Raw genomic sequence first — 20000 nt, forward strand, 5'->3', positions numbered from 1 at the left:
GTACTTGTCCCATAAAAAGAAAAAAACGGTACAATTTCTTTTTCTTTAACAATTAAAAATTTACAAAATTTCTATCGATTTACATCCCCTCCCAAAAAAAACAAAGAATTAAATTTATAACTATTCTCTAAATCATCATTACTTATCATCCATTGGAATGTATAAAATAAATAAACAAAAAAGAAAAAAAAAATTAAAATTAAAGAAAATAATTTAATCGATTGACATATGCATACGTAATAATGATTAATCATCGAGACGAATCTTTTGCATTGATCGCCATTATAAAAAATAATATATAAATTTGATAAAATTAGAAACGAAGCTGGAATAAAAAATTATTCCAGAAACGTTTAGATCGCAGTTAGGACGAATAGAATCCGAAGAAATTTTCGTAAGATCACGAGAGAGCGAGGCGAAACGGTGAGATGTGAAATCAACCAGAGAACAATAGAAAAGCCAGGTGACTTTTTCCTCGTTTCATTGAAATAATTGCAGAGATCTTTAAGGTACAAGCAACAAACGTATACGCACGCGACGTGTTCTTTCGATGCGCGTGCATCAAAGTCACGGCTCGTGCGTGTTACAATTTCCACGTTAAGAGATAACAACGATTCTGTATATACATATATATATATATATATATATGTATGTATGTGTGTATATATATGTGTGTGTATTTATATATATATATATATATATATACAGGGTTTTTTAAAAAACACACGGCGCGTATTTTTAACCGATGTATTTTCAGCGCGTTGAAATAAGAAATAAAAGAAAAAAAAAAGGAAAAAAAAAAAAACAACAACAAAATTTACGACCTTATTTACCGTAATATCCATAATATATTTTTGTATAGTATCGATTGTTTATCAGGCTTCGTAAGAAATTGTTCAAAGTGATGCATATTCGAACGTAAAAACTTTTGAACGTTTTATCGTCGTTCGTTCAATATAATGATTGACATAAATTCGATAGATTTTTATCCACGTAAAACATTTAAACACTTTTTACAATGTTACTTACAACGAATTCGAAACAATATCAGAAAACTTCGAACATTATTGAAATCTCGACGATGAAATGTCTAAAAGATTGTATTCGAATCGAAAGTATTTAATTCGAACAATTTCTATTGATCGATTGGACAGAGATAAACAATTGATATAATGCAAAAATATTTATTACTTGGTAACAAGTTTATTTTATTTCATTTTGATTTATTGAATCAAGCAACAAAATTATGTCCATGTTTTTTGAAATACCCTATATAGATATCCATGGATATACGTGCGTACATATATAAAGAGTTCCTCTATATATCTCTTTCTCTCTTTTCTCTCTCTCTCTCTCTCTCTCTCCCTCTCTTCCTATCTCTTTCTCTCTCCCTCTTTTTTTTTCTCTCTTTATCTATCTATCTACCTTACGAGATAACATTGTGCATACAGCAATACGATGGATAAAGTTAGATAGCACGGCAGATACTTTCGAAATATTTAATCGGTTTTTAATATCTCTTTTAAATAATAACGATCAATTCATTATAATTTTCATATTTTCTTTCCTTTTCCTCGTACATTCATTAGATCGTTCGTATTATAGATAATGTTTCACGTTAAAACGATCAAACACTTCGCTTTCAATATATTCTTTGAATAGAAATAAAAAAAAGAAAAAGAAATGGGTTATATAAAAATCCATAAAAAGAAATCCACTTTATTATTATCACGCTGCATTACTTTAAACAAAGGAAAAAAAAAAAAAAAGAAAAAAACAGGATTTATATTTTCATTTCAAAATGTCGTCCTCCCCCAATCATTTCAATCGAAACCTTGACATCGCAGTAATATTATCAATCTCCGAATTTCATGCTTATTTTGCTTCAGTTCAAAATCGAATAGAGACCATTAATTCTTTTCAATCAATTCTTAACATCATAATTATCATTATTATTATTATTATTATTATTATTATTATTATTATTATTATTATTATTATTATTATTACATTGTGATATATCAACAACGAACTCGTTATTTCTCTTGGGTTTTAATATTTTTCTTATAACATTTTTATGAACCATAAACGGATTTATATATTTATATAACATTTTTTTTCTTCCTTCTTTTTCCATTTTTCATATCATCGCTCATAGAACGTGCTTATTTGATTTGTGATTGGTTAGGTTCAATCCTAAAACATCCTGTATATATCATCGGAATTTTAGATTTGTTGTCGTTTACACGCTCTTAGACTTTCCTCTTAACAAAAGATAATACATCCTTCGCGATCTTCTATTTCTGTCTTTCAACTTCGAAGAATTCTGACAGGAAAAAAAAAAAAGAAAATACAGAAAGGAATGAAAAGAAAAAAAAGGAAAAAAACTTCCGATAAAGAATAATAGAATACCTACGTGTGGAATGCGAGCGAGTAAGTACGTGACAAAAAAGTTTTCTGTTATTTAAAATAGAATGACCCTCTTGTCGCAAGGATATTTTGCTGTATAGAGTTTAGAAAAAAAAAGAAAAAAAAAAAAAAAAAAGAGAGAGAGAACAAAAAAAAAGTTGTTTTATACACGAACTCTTTGAATTTTCTTCTCGAAAAGTTTTCGATAAAAAAAAACATTTAACAATAATATTCTTTTATGAAACTCTATCGACGTTCTATTTATATCAATTGTAAATATTATAAATACACATAACTATATTGTATCCAAGTATATGACTACATACGTATTAATATATATATATATATATATATATATATATATATATATATATATATATCGGTCCGAATAAAAAATATTCCATCATTCAATTTATCATTTCTTTCGTGTTTTATATCGTTAGATGTATAATGAAAAAAATATTATTCTTTCATGGAATCAAAGATCATTTTTATAATTATTGGAAAATAATATACATACATATATATATATATATACGTATATATACGTATAGATATTCGAAAACTCGAATAGTTATATATGTACATATGTTCCATTCATATTGATATTACTCTCTCTTTCATTTTATTTTCTTCAAAATTCTTATGAAAATACGTGACAAACGGTAAAGGAATATCTCGGTAAACGTTTAGGAAGCTTATACTGATACCTTCGAGTGAAAGGAAATTCTTCTTCGTCTTCCTTGCGCCATCCGATAATGACCGCTTGGATTTTCATTCCTATCTCAACGAAGTAACAACTAGTAAGTAAAGGTCGAACTCGGTGAAATTTATCGAATCGTACGCGTCTTCGCATATTTGTGAAAAAATAATTAGATAGATAGATAGATAGGTAAATAGGTAGGTAGAGGATAGATAGATAGATAAATAGATAGATAGATAGATAGATAGATAGATAGAATCGAACGATCGCATTTTTCGATTTTTCTTTTCTTATTTTTCTTCTTTATATATATATATATATATCACCATTTAAATATCATCACCGATAGAATGACTGTCTTGGTAGTATTCACCTAAGTTTACCTTTAAATGTCATTCAATGTCGTTTAAAAATCTACTATTATTTACGTGTAAAACGTATTGGCATGAATAAAATAATATTTTATAAATTCTATTTTCATCGGGAATTAACGTGAAAAACTTTATCACCGAAGTTCAATCAAATAACATTTCGAATCGTTATTCGAATTGTATTTCTCATTATTGTGCCTAAGATTAGAGATTAGAAACAAAATGATATTTTTCAAAGGAAATACCGTGGAACATTATAGTAGTTCATAAATCGATAAATTGAGAACTCGAGGTGGGGGATATTTCGTAACTCGATGCAAGACGGACAGCTGATAGATTCGAACAACGTGAGGAGACGTTAACGGTGCTTGTATTGAATACAATATTACTTCGATAATAATAAATAGAAATAACAAGCAGGTCGTTAAATTATTGTGTCATTGATTTTAATAATATACAACTCAAATACATATATATATATATATATATATATATATATATATTATGTACGTACATACATGCATATGTATATCGTTACTATATATATATATATATGTGTGTGTATATTTCTTCGTCCTCTGAAAAATAATAATTAAATCCGAAAGTTTCCAAATAATTAGAAATATGATAGAGTTTAGTATTATTAGATATGCTAATGAGTTATACGATTATACTATAATTACGAAATAATGTAAACAATTTTATTAAATATCTTTGTAAATTAAAGTTCGTATTAATTTATCCCTCAATAAATGATATTAAGGAATAAATATGATTTAATTATATATAATTATAATTCAAAAGTTATTTTTCCTTTTCCTTTTCTTTTTTTCTTCTTCTTCCTTCTTTCTTTTTTTCTTTTTTAAAGCTACAAAACAAGTTTCGTTTTTAAAAATTAAGGAAAAAAGAAAAAAAAAAAAGAAAAAAAAGAGAAGAAGAATTATCATATATTTCTAAACGCGATATCTCAAATAATCTCCCATAAAGATATCTCGGACGGACGATTTTTATTTAAAGTGAAAAAAAAAGAAAAAAAAAAAAAAAAAAAAAGGAAAAAAAAGAAAAAAAAGAAATGAAATTTCACTTTCAAAACGGATTAAAATATAAGTAACGAGTAACATGATTAATTAAAAAATCATCGTCGTGATTGTCATTTTTGTCCGTCGTCTTCGTCGTCATCACCATTGTCGTTCGTAAAATCCCATAAATAAGAATTTTAATATGAATAAACTTACCCTGACGAAACGTGGCTTGTAATCTTCTTCATCGTCCACGATGTCGCCTGACACGATGGGTACGTTCATGGTATCCTTCGCATTCTATCCTTCCTCACGAAAATCACACTAAAGATAGCGACGGTAGAAAAGGATAAGCACATACACGAGGAGATAGATCGAACGTGGATGAAAAAATTAAGTATAAGGAATATATAATAATGAAAAATCATATAAGAGGAAAAAAGAAGAAGAAGAAGAAGAAGAGGAGGAGGAGGAAGAAGAAGAAGAAGAAGAAAAAGAGGAAGAAGAAAACGTAGAAGAGGAAGAAGAAGAAGACAAAAGAAAACGAAAGAAGAAGAAGAAGAAGAAGAACTACAGACGAACGATACAAACGATATAAAAGAGGCAAAGGAGAGTCCGAGACTGGCAGGTAAGAAAACGTCTGCTGTGTCTTGTGCGCGCGCGCACGCGGTCAACTCGGAACGCTCTCCGGCATCGAACTACAAGTGGCACCGGAGCCGAGCACAACGTTCGCGGCTTTCCGACGAGCGACTACTACTATGAAGTATACGCGGTGAGTATACTTGCCCGCTCAATTCCCGCCGATCTCAATCCGTTTTGAACCTTCCTATATCCATGATACCGAACAAAGGATACGCTATTGATTAAAATTTTTTAACGAAAAAATTCGACTATATATATATATATATATATATATGTATGTATGTATGTATGTATGTATGTATGTATGTATATGTGTGTGTGTATATATACACTTGAATCTTTTTTTATACGACAGGGTGTGTAACGTTAAAAAAAAAAAGTAAAACAAAGAAAAAAAAAAAAATGAAAAACATGTAAAAAAAAAATGTCGAGTAAAAATCGATTTATTCGACGAACTATAAAACTTTTGTTTAAACCGAACATGAACTATACAGAGAGAGAGAGAGAGAGAGAGAGAGAGAGAAAGAGAGAGAGAGAGAGAACAATTTAAAATATGAGAAATGCATTCACTAGAAACCTTTTTCTTTTTTTTTTTTTTTTTTTTTTTTTTTTTTTTTTTTTTTTTTTTTTTTACTTTCTCAATAAACACGATAGAAAATTTAATCTCTCGTTGAGAGGAAAATGAATTAAAGAAAAATAAATAAAAAAAGAAAATGAAAGGAGAAAAGAAAAATGTATATATATTTTCTTAAAAATTATCCACGATTTTTGTGACATTTTTGACGTATTAATTAATGTAATTTCGCGAACTTCTAAACATGTATATAAAACATGTGAATAAAACGTAATACAAGTGTGCGTGTGTGTGTGTGTGTGTGTATAAATGTAAATCGCGTTCGAAGGAAAAAGAAAAAAAATATCGGATAAAAAGAGACTCGATTGTATATCGGATATTTATATATTTACCTTTTTTTCGAAATCAAAAATGAATTTCTTCAAATCTTCCTTTTATTTCCTCATTTACGACATTTTTCTATTATTTTTATTTTTATTACTTAACCTCCTCTTAGAAATACTCACGCATACATGTAATCCTATCAATTTCTAATAAAATATTATTAATATCGACTAATTATATCTCTCTAGATTCAATACGATTATTAAAATCAAATATAGTTTTATCTTCCCCTATAAATATTTATATAATTCTTTTTGTCAAATAATAGCAATATGAATTTTTTTTCTTTTTCCGAACAATCTTAACCTCAATTAAAATTTAACTTCAATTCAATAACGTAAAAAATTTTTCTTTTTTCTTTCTTTCTTTCTTTCTTTCTTTCTTTTTTTTTTTTTTTTACATATACCTAATGAACAGAAATTCGTCGTATTTTCGTCTTTTCTTTCTTCTTCTTCTTTTTCTCTTTTTTATTCTTTTATAAGAAATATTTGAACTCGATGAAATAAATTAATACGTTTACGTGCGTGCCGGTGCGTCCCTGAAGAAATTAACAAATAATAATACATCGAATGTTTTCTTTTCACGTAATTAAAACTCGCTTCTTCGACGTTTTTTTGTTTTTCTTTTTTTGTTTTTTTTTTGTTTTTTTTTCTTTTTTTATCCGATTACAACTTTGTTTTCGATTCTTTTCGATTCTTTTAGAAGGTATCAATTGAAAAGTAGTTCACGAATTTGAATATTCTCGTTTAAACGAGTCGAAGTTTACGTATATTCGAATCTATTTACGTATATGTATAACGGCCGACCACCGAACAAGGAACTAACTGACGAGGACTACTTTACCCGAAAATTCGGCTGCTCCGATTAGCATGTATATTATTACGCGAAAACACCTGCTTAGACACGCTAGGCTTCCGATTGGCTCTACCGAAACGAAATCTCACGATGTTTTACGAAGTTATACTTTGAAAAACGAAACACGTGAAACGAATCGAGACCGACCTAACGGCCATATTACATCAAACAAAAGCAACAAGAAAAAGATCAATACAGTTCTCAATACGATCGACGATTGGCCGACGATTTATCGAAGATAGTAATGTAACGAGATCGATCTCAAATTCGCTTTCATGTAAATTATAGCGCTTACGCTAGTGCTTTCTTTCTTTCTCTTTCTCTCTCTCTCTCTCTCTCTCTCTCTCTTTTTCTCTTTCACGTGCGCGCTCACTTTTAAATAGCATAAGAATCTTCTCTTCGATGACGTCATCATGAACGTCATCAAGAACGAATCATCCCATTGGCTCGTGATTTTTACCCGCGAACAGGAAAAACTTATTAAAATATACGCACTCGTACGAATTAGTCTTGCCTGAAAAAAAAATTATTCGTATACAAATTTTATACGCTTATTTCAAAGAAAAAAAAAAACAAAAAAAAAAAAAAAAAAACAAAAAAAAAAGCAACAAAGAATAAAGAAATCGAGATGAAACAATAGAAGACGATGATGTTAAATTTTGTTTTATTTCGTCGATCTTTTTTTCTATCGAGAAACGAAACGATTATTGTTCGGCGAACGATCGAAGACGAGTCATTCGCTGGAATGACTTATGTGACTAATTACTGACTTCGACTATAATTACATGAGCATTATAAAACCGAGCTAATGATACTAGGAAACTTACATATAAAATAAAATTAATTACAATAACGGTGTGTATGTATATATATATATATATATATATATATATATATATATAGCTCTTAACCGTCCTTCGTCTAATTTAAAATGCCATTTATATAGCAATTAGATCGCTTCGATTGCTAATATGCATTTTTTAAAAGTCCGCAATCGTTCCTTATTCGCACGCGATCGTTTTCGTACATACGGCAATTTCTTCATTCCATTGGTGGCAGTATTTAAACCAAACTGGATTTCTCGCGCTTTTCACTTTCCATCCTTATCGAGTAAACGTACAATTCTAACTTGCTCTTGCGAGAGTAGATATGTAGACACATACGTTTTCCCGGTTTTCTTTTAACATCAGTATTGCTTAAACCTCCTACTTTTATCTATATATAACATATATATATATATATATATATATATATATATATATATGTGTGTGTATGAATTATATGTATAATTATATATAAAATATTTACATATCGGGAATATCAAATGAATACAATCTGCGATATGACGGATGTCTTGAATGTCTTGTGTGTCTCAATAATAACACATTAATATTATTAAAATTCACATATTCACATTATAGATACAAATTTTTCTTTAAATTTTGATATTAAACTATAATATGTATGATTCATTATCATCATAGCGTATGACCTTTGAGATTCGAAAAATAAATTCAATTGTATATTATAGAGCGATTTTAATAGGCACGATTATAAAATTCATATTGTAAAATAAGCTGATATATTAGACATAGAAAGTGAAATAGAATTGTTTATCCTATGTCTTACAAAATGTGTATACGTGTAATAGAAAATTTGGCACCATATTACCGAAAAATCATACCTATTGTTTTCGTGAGTATGCCGATCTAAAGCAGAACGTTTTTTTTTTTTTATTTTTTGTTTTCTTTTTCTCTGTTTTTTATGAAATATATCGTTCTGCCCGATCGCGTTAATTTCTCTACTTATCCACAAATTATATATATATATATATATTTATATTCTATTTAGCAGTTTATAAAATGAAAATTTTGTGCCTCCTTAAAGTTAGACGACGTAGAAACTATGTACAAATATATCACTTGATTGGAACTTGCACCAGTGTGTGATTCTCATTAAAAAAAAAAAAAAAAAAAAAAAAAAAAAAAAAAAAAAAAAAGAAGAGAGACCACCTGAATATCAACTTTGCAAGACTATATCTGAACGTTTTCCTATAAATGCAATACTTTCAAATGAAGGTTACATTACTAAAAAGAATAATAGAAAACACCTGTTTCTCTTTTTTTCTAACGTAAGTAAACGTTCTCTTCGTATAATATAAAAACAATTGCATATCACAAAAGACGTGCACAATTCGGAGCACGCGTTCCTTTTCCCTGTGTGTATTTGTCTTATTTAATAAAAATTAAGAACACATTTTTATCCTCCCATTATTACTTACGTTATAATGGAATAGAGACGAACATATATGTATATATATATACATCATAGATATATATAGATATATATATACACATACATATATCTATATATATATAATATATACGTATGACATGTGTATATATATATATATATGTATATATATATATACATATGTATATGTACATATATATATATATGTACATCAGTTTCCTCGACAAGTACTTTACAGTAATCATTTAATTATCCAACGCTATCTAACATTATACAATAATAGTAACATTGCAATTACATCTATACAAAACTTATGTGCATATATACTATACACGTATAAAATATATTGGCAATATGCACTCACATGTTGCACAAGTATGTCGAGATGTGTTTGAGCGCGTGCGTATATGCATGCATGCGTGCGTTGTGTGTCTGTGTGTCTGTGTGTGTGCGTATCTGTCTGTCTATGTCTATATCTGTGTTTATGTATGTATATGTTTAAATATCACTAGGACGACATAACTAACGTTACATCAACGTTGAATCAACGTATCGTTTCAATTTTAATAATCATCTTCATAATGGCTGACAATGACAAAGAAATGCTACTTGATCTTTGGTTATTAATCAAACGCTATTACGATTGATTAATTTTGATTACCACGACATTTGAATGATATTCTTACGGATTATCGAGCACCAAATTATCAATCGTCCTTTAAATCAGAGCCATTTTCAGTGTCCTCGTACAAGCGCATTGTAAAATGAAGAAAAAAAAAAAAAAAAAAAAGAAAAAAAACACAGAAAAAAAGAAGAAGACTAAAAAAAAAAAGGATAGAATAACGAAAGATACCATAGATATGTATGACTGACTCGATTTGCAATGAAATTTCATTTTTGAGCGAGAATCGATAAGTTTTAAAAGCGTAATTAAGAAAAATTATTATGCACCAAGATCATCGATTCCTGTTTGTTAAATATATTCAAACTTTTTTTTTGTTGTCTTTTTGTTGTTTTTTTGTTGTTTTTTGTCTTTTTTTTGTTTTTGTCCTTTTTTTTTTTTTTTTTTTTTTTTTAATTATATTTTAGGTTTTCTAATATTGATATTACCAGTATTATATCATATATCTCCTAAAAATAATAACGAAATGTTTCTTCGGCATGATCATAATCGTTCCTTTTTGCTTTATGTTTTTTTTTTTAATAATATCGATGCATAGCTCCGTTTTTATATGTAAAATTATTTCATAAGAATTTAAAGTTGAAACGTTGTACCCAGAAGATAACATCGAAGTACGTAAAGGGAAGACTATATCGAACTTATTAACAACCGACGGTTCTATTATTAACGAATAATAATAATAATAATAATCGGACGCGATATTTCTTGCGTTTTTGCTGGATGAGACACCATGTGTTCTATATAGTTGTCTCTGGCATTCCAAACATAACCGAAGTGTAAAACCATCACAGCATCAAGTTTAGGACGGAAATCTGACATTCTGGTATATTACTGCTGAACTTAAAAGGTTTCTGCAAGAATGATTCGTGTTAGCCATTTGTAAATTACATCTAATAATATTGGAAGCATTAAATATAGATATTATTAGATATAACAACTATATATTTAGTACTTTGGTACTTTAATTCTATTTAGTATTTTTTTTTTCTTTTTTTCTTTTTTTCCTTTTTTCCTATTTTAAAAATTTAATTCAGTACTTTTTTTGTTCTATTATATTTTTCTTGTATCTTTTTTTTTTTTTTTTTTTTTTTTTTAATTTACATAAAAGATAATTGGTTGTGTTAATCGCTTTGTGCCATTGGTGTTTACTGTTTGAATTATTGGTAAACAAATGTAAACTTACGTTTATGGCTCTCTTCCAAGCAAACCAGATCCAACCAGTCCTGTACGCGATCGACTCCTATTAAGTTGTGCTCTCCTTTCTGCTGTAAAATTAAAATCAAATTCGTGACTTGAATTAATCTCGTCGAAAGACAGCCCCATGCGTTTACTTAATATGTTTACGATAATTTAATACGCATAAAAAGAAAAAATAAAAAGCTAGGTCATTCCTTCGAAGCAATGTAAATAAAAGGAAAAGAAAACAGAAGAAAGAAAGAAAAAAAAAAAAAACAAAAAGAATTTTTCTATATTACCAATCGAGTATGAAATATTTATTTAAAGATCGTTTGACAATGGTGCGATTTATAAGAGAGGGAGAAGGAGAGAGAGAGAGAGAGAGAGAGAGAGAGAGAGAGAGAGAGAGAGAGAGAGAGAGAGAGAGAGAAAGTGATAATGATTAATAAATAATGATTAACGGCGAGGGTATTTATGAAACAATGAAATGACTTGCATGTATTTAATTAACAAATATACAAACGCTCATACAATTATTGATCGACATTGATGTGTGCGTTCAAGTACGAGTCCGAGAATACGTTTCACATTAATTTGATTTCGTGATCGTTCTAAATCGTTCTTATTGCATGTTCCTCTACATTATAAAAAAATCTTTTTATTTGCAACGGTCCTTTCATTTTAATGAACCTTTTAACGTATAAACAAGTCTGTGTACGCAAGCATATTCAGTTCGTTAATAAAGTATATTACATTATAAAAATAATAATTCTCCTTCGATCAGTCTTATCATCTCGAAAAATAAATAATAATAATAATAATAATAATAATAATAATAATAATAATAATAATAATAATAATAAAAGTAAAAGATAAAAAAGATTTCGGGAGGGAGAAATGAAAAAAAAAAAAAAATAATAATAATAATAATAAATAGAAACGAAAAAGAAATTATCGTAAATTTTTCATCGCAATTGGAATTTCTCATGTTCTTGGATTCCAACATGTCCAAACTTTTGTTCGTTTAATATTTGGAGTTTTCATAATATACATCTTTTCCTCCACGGTGGTATAATTTTGACCAATTTCGGTAGAAATTGTTTCTAAAATATTTTCAACCTCGTGAGATTTAAAATTGCAGTTTTTCTTTACCTCTATCGTTGAAGAAACATTCGCGTCATTATTTTCTATATTTTTATTCAAACTATTAGCATTATGCGATAACAAAGGAAAATTGCTGCAATTAGCATTTGGTGATTTTGATTTCTTGACAGCATCAATTATTGGAAGATGATGCGAACAAGTTGAGTTTAGGCGCATCGGAAGTCTTACTGATATACTTTGATTTTCATCGTTAGAGTCGGAAATATTTTCAAAATTTTTCGTACGCGTTAACATCACCGAAGGAGAGACTGCTATTTTATTCTTACTTGGTAAAGAATTGACAGATAACGATGATTCTCTTATATTGCAATGAGAGAGATCTAATTTTGGAGTAACATTCGTTGGAAAAACCGTTTTGATCTTAACGTTTGACTGACTACGCAATAAAGATTTATTCGATATATGACCATAAGATTTACTTCGTTTTACGCTCCTACGATTTTTATTAATGATTTTACGATTGTCGATAGCACGATGAACGACTAAATTTCTTTTATATCTTTTAGTAATAATCACGCGTTTTGGTTTAACCGGCGTAAGTATGCGTGCGTAGCCAATAAGAAATTGCTTCTTAAAATAATTAATCCCAACGTTCGTTTCAGGCGTACAAACAGAATTAACGAATGACTGTTTATGACTTTGACTTTCTTCTGTGATAAAATTAGATGACGTATGTGTACCTGTAATTAAAGACTCATTTGACAATTTTGTTGTTCTTTCATACCTTTAATATAGATACAATTAAAACGATCCCTGAAATCTTGTGTAACATCGTTTTAAAAACAATATCAAAATGACTATTATTTTCTAGTACTTTGTGTGCCTTAAAGAATAATAATTATTACGATCACCTATATCCTATATTATTATAAGACTCGATCGATTTACCATGAAGGACTCTCGTACGATTAATGAAATCAGTATCATTTGGATATTTCGATGTCTCGCGTTTAGACTTAAGAAGCTTACCACCAGCAATGCGTGTTTGCCTCTTGCGCCGTTGATCCGGCCGACTAAAAGCAGAACCAGTTCGAAGTGCTTCCATCAAACTATCCATAACACCTTCTTGAGTATCATGTGCGTTCATATCGACAAGCGCTTTCTTTCGTGCCGCTCGTGCCGCTTTCTCAGCTTCCGCCTTCTCTCTCGCTTCTCTAGCTCTTCTTTGCTTCTCTTCCGCTTCCCTTAACTTTAACATCTCCTTTTGTGCTTGCTAAAAGAAAAAAGGAAAAAGAAAAAAAAAAAAAACAAAAAAAAACAAAAAAGAAAACATGTCACAAATTTTTTCTAATAAGTCGATACAAATGTCATGCTTCTTTCTATTTTTTTTTTTTATTTTTTTTTTTTTTTTATTTTTTAATTACCACGAAATCATCTTTGAACGTCCTTATGTCGCTGAACAATTCCTCGATTGTATACTTCTGTTTGTCGAAACAGAAGAATACAGAGATTTCGGTGTAAAGACCGTCCATATTTTTAAACATGTTCTTCAATACCTCGCAAGATTCTCGGGCTTTCTTAGCGAATGGCTATGTTGATTATATTTCGTTAAGGACAATTAAATACGCATAAGCGTGGATTATTAAAATTAAAAAATTATTATATATTTGTTCCGAAAGGATACAGTCATGACCTCCGAAAATAAATCTTCCTCGCATTGTGGAATTCTAGCATTAGAAAGGTCTTGTTCAAGATTTCGTATGTTAGAATCCATTTGACGAAGTATTCTCTGTACGTTATCTAAAGAGACACGGCTCGCCCTATCTACGTGTGCCAGTTCTTCGGTAAAACTCAAACATTCTGGGAATTTTCTCTCTATCGTAGATACTAAGTAATGCATAAGAGTTTCTTTGTTGTCCGCAGCTTTTATACTTGTCAACTAAAACGTATAAAACGTATGTAAAAAGAAAAAAAAAAAAAAAAAAAAAAAAAAAAAAAAAAGAGAGAACAAAAAAAAAAAAAAAAGAAAAAAAGAAAACTACATTCGATAAAATACAAAATTTATTTCTATATAAATCGATTCAAAACAAACCTTGGTTAGAAAACTAAGCTGATAGCCAAAATCTTGACCAGAAGCTCCACCCCCAGAATTCATGTAATTTCCAAACAATAAAATCAATTCGAGTATTTTCGCAAACTTTTTACTTCCTCTAACTTCCTCGCAAGCTGCCGTTCCTGCCACTATGTCTGGTTTAATGTCCTGTACCAATTCTTCGTATCTCAGCATAAAGCTCAATGACTTTAACCTAGGCAATAACCTTTTGATTGTCGATATCTAAAAAAGAGAAATTAACGTAAATTTAAATAACAAATATATTACAAATGTAAAATCCCATCGTCAATTATTAACAATTACCGTAACGCAAAATTGTTCGGCCTCCGTCAAATCATCATAATTGTCTTTGTAAAGTTGAAATTTCGCTAATTGATCTGGCGATGGTAAATATTGAATTAAACCTTGCAATATGTTATCCGAGATAACTGGACCATCGCATCTAAAAAGACATCCTTTAACATCTTCGTACGACATATGCTTTAACGTACCACCAAGAAGTATCGATATATTTTGTGCAGCTTTACTATCTAAAACCTTGAGATCTTTTACTTTTTTTATGGTTGCCGATCTAAAAATAAAATACGATATTTTAGATCGTCTCAATATATGTACTTTATCAGTTTATTAAATATTCCTCGTTACTATTATTATTGTTAATATTATTATTATTATTATTATTATTATTATTATTATTATTATTATTATTATTATACGTACTTATCTACGACGTCATCGATTTTCTTGCCACTTGGTTTCGACGCGAACTTTTGTGCTAAACCATCGAGTATCTCCGGACCGGCTAATCTCTCCTCTTGCACTTTTGTCCAAAATACTTCTTCCGTCAACTGATGCGGTGATATCTAAAAGATATAAGATAAAACGCTGGTATTCGATTGATATCAAGTTAGTATCGAAGCAAGGGAAAAAAAAAAAAAAAAAAAAAAAAACAGATAAGAAAATTAAGAAAAGAAATGAAAAAAAAAGCCAAGGAAACTAACTGCTTTCCAGTTAGGCCTCTTCAATCGACCTTCGACCTCCCACTTTCTCTTAGGTTTCAATCCATTAGGTAACGACGGCATCATGGATGTAATTCCAGCCATCATAGGAGGAGGTGGAGGACCTCCCATTCCTGGCATAGGTGGAGGTATTGGACCTCCCATACCAGGTGGTCCCTTTGTTCCAGGCATTGGAGGTGGTGGTGGTGGTAATACACCCATTCCAGGTGGCATAGGTGGTGGCGGTGGTCCAATCGAGTTTGGAAGTGGTGGAGGTGGTGGCGGTGGTGGTGTTACATTCGAACCAGGTATCGGAGGTGGTAATATCGGACAATTCGTTTTCTACATATGAATCGAAATTAAATGTTTATCCCGGTCACAATTATTTTTTATCAAAAATAAATAAATTAAGGAAAAAAAAAGAACGTTAACTTTTCGCAACAACTTACCGTACTAGCTCCTCCTCCCCCTCCACTTTTTCCAGTCCCTTGCTCGAGTTCCTTAATTTTGTTTTCAGCGTGTTGAAGCTTCGCCTCAGCCTCCTGTTTACTAGCTATAGCTTCTTCCAACTTTTGAGACACTTCCATTAAACGTCGTTCCTCTTCGGCTCGAGATTTCTCGACCAAAGTATCGATCAATGGTTGTACGTCTATTTGAAAGCGTTTCGTCGCACTGAAGTCTGGATCACAGCCTGAACGATGTAACACGATTTGCGATACGCACTCTTCTATTAATTTATAATAAGCTGGTCTGAAAGTTATCAATATTGTTTTAGAAATAAATGGAACGACGTTAGTATGACGAATAAAATCTTAAAATTTTTTATCTCGATCCGTACCTCACCAAAGCATCGTCCCTGATAAGTAGTAGATGCTGTAATATCGATAAGAAATACGGCTCGGCGGAAGTCTCCATAACCATATTTTTCACTACTTCGAAGCAATCATTGACATCATCTAATTCTAATCGAACGTGATCGAATCTCTGTACAAATAACTCGTAATCGTCTTCCTTATATTCGTTGAAGATCCTTAAATGATGAGACAAATCGTCGGACTTATCCTTTTCTAAAGCTTCTAATATATCCGCTAATCCTACTCGCATTATTTCGTTCCTTAAATGTAATCGAAAGTCTAGATCCTCGGCAGAATTAATAATCGAATTTATAAGTTGAAGGCACACTACCTGTAAAAAGAAAAAAAAAAAAAAAACGTTAACACTGTTTTACTAGATATTCTAAGAAAGAGAAAAAAGTAAATCAAAAAAAGAAAAACCAAAAACAAAATAAAATAAAATAAAATAAAAAAAAAAAATAAAAAATTGTATTTCATATCACGGACAACTTACTCTTAAATTTTCATTCTTCCTATTCATCAATCCCTGTACAATGGGTAAAAATCTTTCTCTGCCCTTGAACTCGCCATTCATAGTGATCGCATCTAAAACCATTTTATGACTATCGCTCGAAATCAGACAGACTGCACCTAATAATTTTACAGCTTCCGACATCACCGATGGTTTAGTAGGTTCCAACGATCTTGCCACTATCGTCAAAGCTTCGTGATGTGCTAACATCTCCTTTATTCCAACGGTATTATTCATTATCGCTTTTAAACATCGTATACATTCGTACTGTATCCGTTCGTATCGATTATCGCTAAAAGAAAAAATTATATTGGAAGATCAATAAAAGAAAAATCGATGAAAAACTTTATTATTATTATTCATCTATACTTTGCAAGCAACAATTTATAATCCATTTCTCATGCAATAATGAATAAATGCTAAGGTGATCTATGATAATGATAATAACAATAATAATAATAATAATAATAATAATAATAATAATAATAATAATAATAATAATAATAATAATAAAGAAAGAGAAGAAAGAAAAATTGAAAAGCCATAATTAATTAAAATCATTAGAATCTGGAAAAAATAAATAAATAAAAATTTATCGTAACATCGTATATTACGGATCAACTATTTTCCTATTTTAACATTATTTCTGTTCACAGGATATCTATAAATAATGTAAGCGAATAGGAAAGAAAAAAGAAACAATATATAAAATCTAGGGACACTATGCTCGTAAAGAAAAAAAAAAAAAAAAAATAAGTTTCAAGCAAATAGTAACATTTTTTTTTATAGTTACGTGAATTACCTATCATAATATATGAAGGCACTGGAATAGAAGAAATAGTGAAATATTAGAATTTATTAGATCGAAAAAGTCGAAGGATTAAATTCAGAGAGAGAGAGAGAGAGAGAGAGAAAGAGAGAGAGAAAGAGAGAAAGACAACAAATATAAACAAGAGAGATTAAAGATTCGCATTATCCTATGTAACATAATCGACTACTCACTTTCTGTAGCATTCGTTGAGTGTTGCTAAAACCTGCTTCAATCCCTTAGTACCAAATTCTTGAACCCAACTTAAAGGATTATTAGTGAGTGCAATTCTAAGTGATTCTATGCAATTGTGAATCTTATTTACACTTAGATCCGGCTGAGCTAGATATTGAATGTAATCAGCTGGTTTGTCGAATTTTGATCTATTCTCTTGCATGCTACCCTTGTAATGTAACACCAACATCTCTCTCTTCTTTGATTCGGATTGCTGACGAAGCGGAGCCTTTTTCTCTTCCGTTAAATTCATGTTAGCCTAAAAAAAAATTAATATTATAACATCCAACGAAACATTAATAAAGTAGTTTCTAAAAAAAACAAATGACGGATTTTATATATGAAAGAAATTTTGATTAAAATCTAACATTTTTCATATTTCGACAAATTATTTCTTAATCTTTTCGTTCGATAATTAATAATTTCTTTTTTCTTTCTCTTTTTTTTTCTTTTTTTTTTTTTTTATATATTACTTGTAATATTAAAATTTATTATTATTATAAATGAAATATATTAATTTTACGATTGATTTATAAGCCAAGAAATTTTTTGTACGATCTATTTGTATATTAATTCTTATTTGTATTAATATGAATTTTTATTTGTATCACTTTTTTCAAACTCACCAACATTTCTTCGAAACGATCGTTAACAGCTTCCTCGTCCATTTTCTCAATGATACAACGCTGCTGTTCGATCTCATTGAAATCATCGCCAGAATGTGGCCGAGGCATTGTATTGTTATCCGTACCACTCCTGACTCCACCTCCACGACCAGATTTTTTGGGTCTGGTAAACCATGACTCGAGCTACGACATAGATATGAATAAAGTGTGATGAAAATTTTCTTCTTTTTTACCTTTTCTTTTTTTTTTTTCCTCTTTTCTTCCTTGTATATCTTGCTTTTAACTCGAGGAAATTTTTGACTTGTAATATTTATAAAAATTAAAGAATATTGTTTGCCGAACAATTTAACCTTCGAAACTTTCATGTACACCGATGACATCGAAAGATTATTGTCGCTACTTAAATCATTTATTTGTAAACTGTTTGACATTTTATGTCTAAGCGATTACGTTATCTTCGACATTTTAGGTACGTATAGTAACGATTTTCCGAACATTTACAAAATATTGTCGTAATAAATATAAAAATGTCGTACTAAGTATAAAAAATTAATATAAAATATTAAATGTAAAATCGTGTGACGCATGCAGTCATTTCTTAACATAAAAATTATCTAGAAATGAGTCATCATAATAATCTAGCGTACACATTACTATGTACAAAATATTTTCATAAATGGCGTTGTTAAATTAACGGGAATAATTTTTTAAAGTTAAGAATTAATTAAAAATAATATATAAATGTATGTATCTTTAAATGATTGTAAAAGTTATTAAACAAGATATTAAACAAGATATTACACGCGCGAAAATTATTAAGATTTTATAAGAATGATTTTTTAAAGTGTTCTTAATATTTTCTAATATTTCGATTACGACAATATTAAAATTTGAAATAATTATATATTCGATATATACAAATTTTTGCCTTTGTTAACTTTTTCTTTAGCAACACTGAATATATATCTAAAAAAAAAAAAAAGAAAAAAAAAAATGTATCTATCAATTTTAAACTTACATATGAATGTTAATATTGTTATTTTATATATACATACTGATACTCCCTATCGTTATATTACTATTATTAATATTATGTTTATTACATATATATATATATTACATATATACATATATTTATATATAAATTTTCTTTTGGTGAAAGTCGTTTTAAAAGTAACTTATCGTCTTTATTTCATCAAAGAATTGATCGAACTCACCCTGAAAATGTTTCTAATACACGTAATAGAGATGCAATACATCGAGACTTTGGAAGAGGATCGATAGAAACGAAAAGAGATATCAATGCCTGTCTAAGTACTGTAAGACTTATATTGTCGGCAATAGGCCGGTCGGTCTCATACTAAGCTCGAAGCGAAAAAAAGCTAGCTAGTTAAAAATGCTACGTGCCATAAGATAATAATTTCATACGTTCGTTTCTTATTCGTTTTCGTCGCGCGTTCGATGGAACAAACTCGATAAGGAAAACAATGCCGTTCGAAGTTTCATCGTTCGATAGTTTCTTCGACGATAATCGAACGGGACATCTTTGCTTAGATTTTTTTTTACTTTTCTTTTTTTCTTTTTTTTTTTTTTTCTTTTTCTTTTTTTTTTTTCTTTTTTCTTTTTTAATTCCATTACAATATATAAATCGATATTAAAAAGAAAATAATAATTATTGGAAATA

General features: G+C 29.4%; 2 protein-coding genes across 11 annotated transcripts in view; both read right to left on the minus strand.

The window, feature by feature from the left end:
- The window catches only part of LOC124949510 (rhophilin-2), a 54874-nt gene extending 47415 nt beyond the window's left edge, over positions 1-7459 (minus strand). Inside the window, exons 1-2 of one of the 5 annotated variants that reach the window (XM_047494683.1) lie at positions 6623-7459; positions 4719-4826 (exon numbers count right to left, since the gene is read on the minus strand). In XM_047494683.1, the coding sequence (XP_047350639.1) occupies positions 4719-4787 (69 nt within the window). In that variant the 5' untranslated portion in view covers positions 4788-4826; positions 6623-7459. Of the gene's footprint in view, positions 1-4718; positions 5263-6508 lie in introns of those variants that run through there. The other 4 variants (XM_047494681.1, XM_047494680.1, XM_047494682.1 and 1 more) reach the window with 4 other exon arrangements.
- An 859-nt stretch (positions 7460-8318) lies between these two features.
- Positions 8319-20000, minus strand: part of LOC124949507 (protein diaphanous) — a 29333-nt gene continuing 17651 nt past the window's right edge. For 3 of the 6 annotated variants that reach the window (XM_047494661.1, XM_047494659.1, XM_047494662.1), the window contains 13 exons: positions 18317-18499; positions 17651-17949; positions 16631-16940; positions 16122-16468; positions 15733-16033; positions 15287-15625; positions 15006-15148; positions 14589-14856; positions 14265-14507; positions 13857-14111; positions 13597-13761; positions 13202-13445; positions 11557-12912 (listed from right to left, as the gene is read on the minus strand). In XM_047494661.1, the coding sequence (XP_047350617.1) occupies positions 12053-12912; positions 13202-13445; positions 13597-13761; positions 13857-14111; positions 14265-14507; positions 14589-14856; positions 15006-15148; positions 15287-15625; positions 15733-16033; positions 16122-16468; positions 16631-16940; positions 17651-17949; positions 18317-18499 (3957 nt within the window). In that variant the 3' untranslated portion in view covers positions 11557-12052. Of the gene's footprint in view, positions 10744-11075; positions 11158-11556; positions 12913-13201; positions 13446-13596; positions 13762-13856; positions 14112-14264; positions 14508-14588; positions 14857-15005; positions 15149-15286; positions 15626-15732; positions 16034-16121; positions 16469-16630; positions 16941-17650; positions 17950-18316; positions 18500-19533; positions 19941-20000 lie in introns of those variants that run through there. The other 3 variants (XM_047494664.1, XM_047494663.1, XM_047494660.1) reach the window with 3 other exon arrangements.

Source organism: Vespa velutina, chromosome 5, assembly GCF_912470025.1.
Source record: "Vespa velutina chromosome 5, iVesVel2.1, whole genome shotgun sequence".
In the NCBI taxonomy this organism is placed as follows: domain Eukaryota; kingdom Metazoa; phylum Arthropoda; class Insecta; order Hymenoptera; family Vespidae; genus Vespa; species Vespa velutina.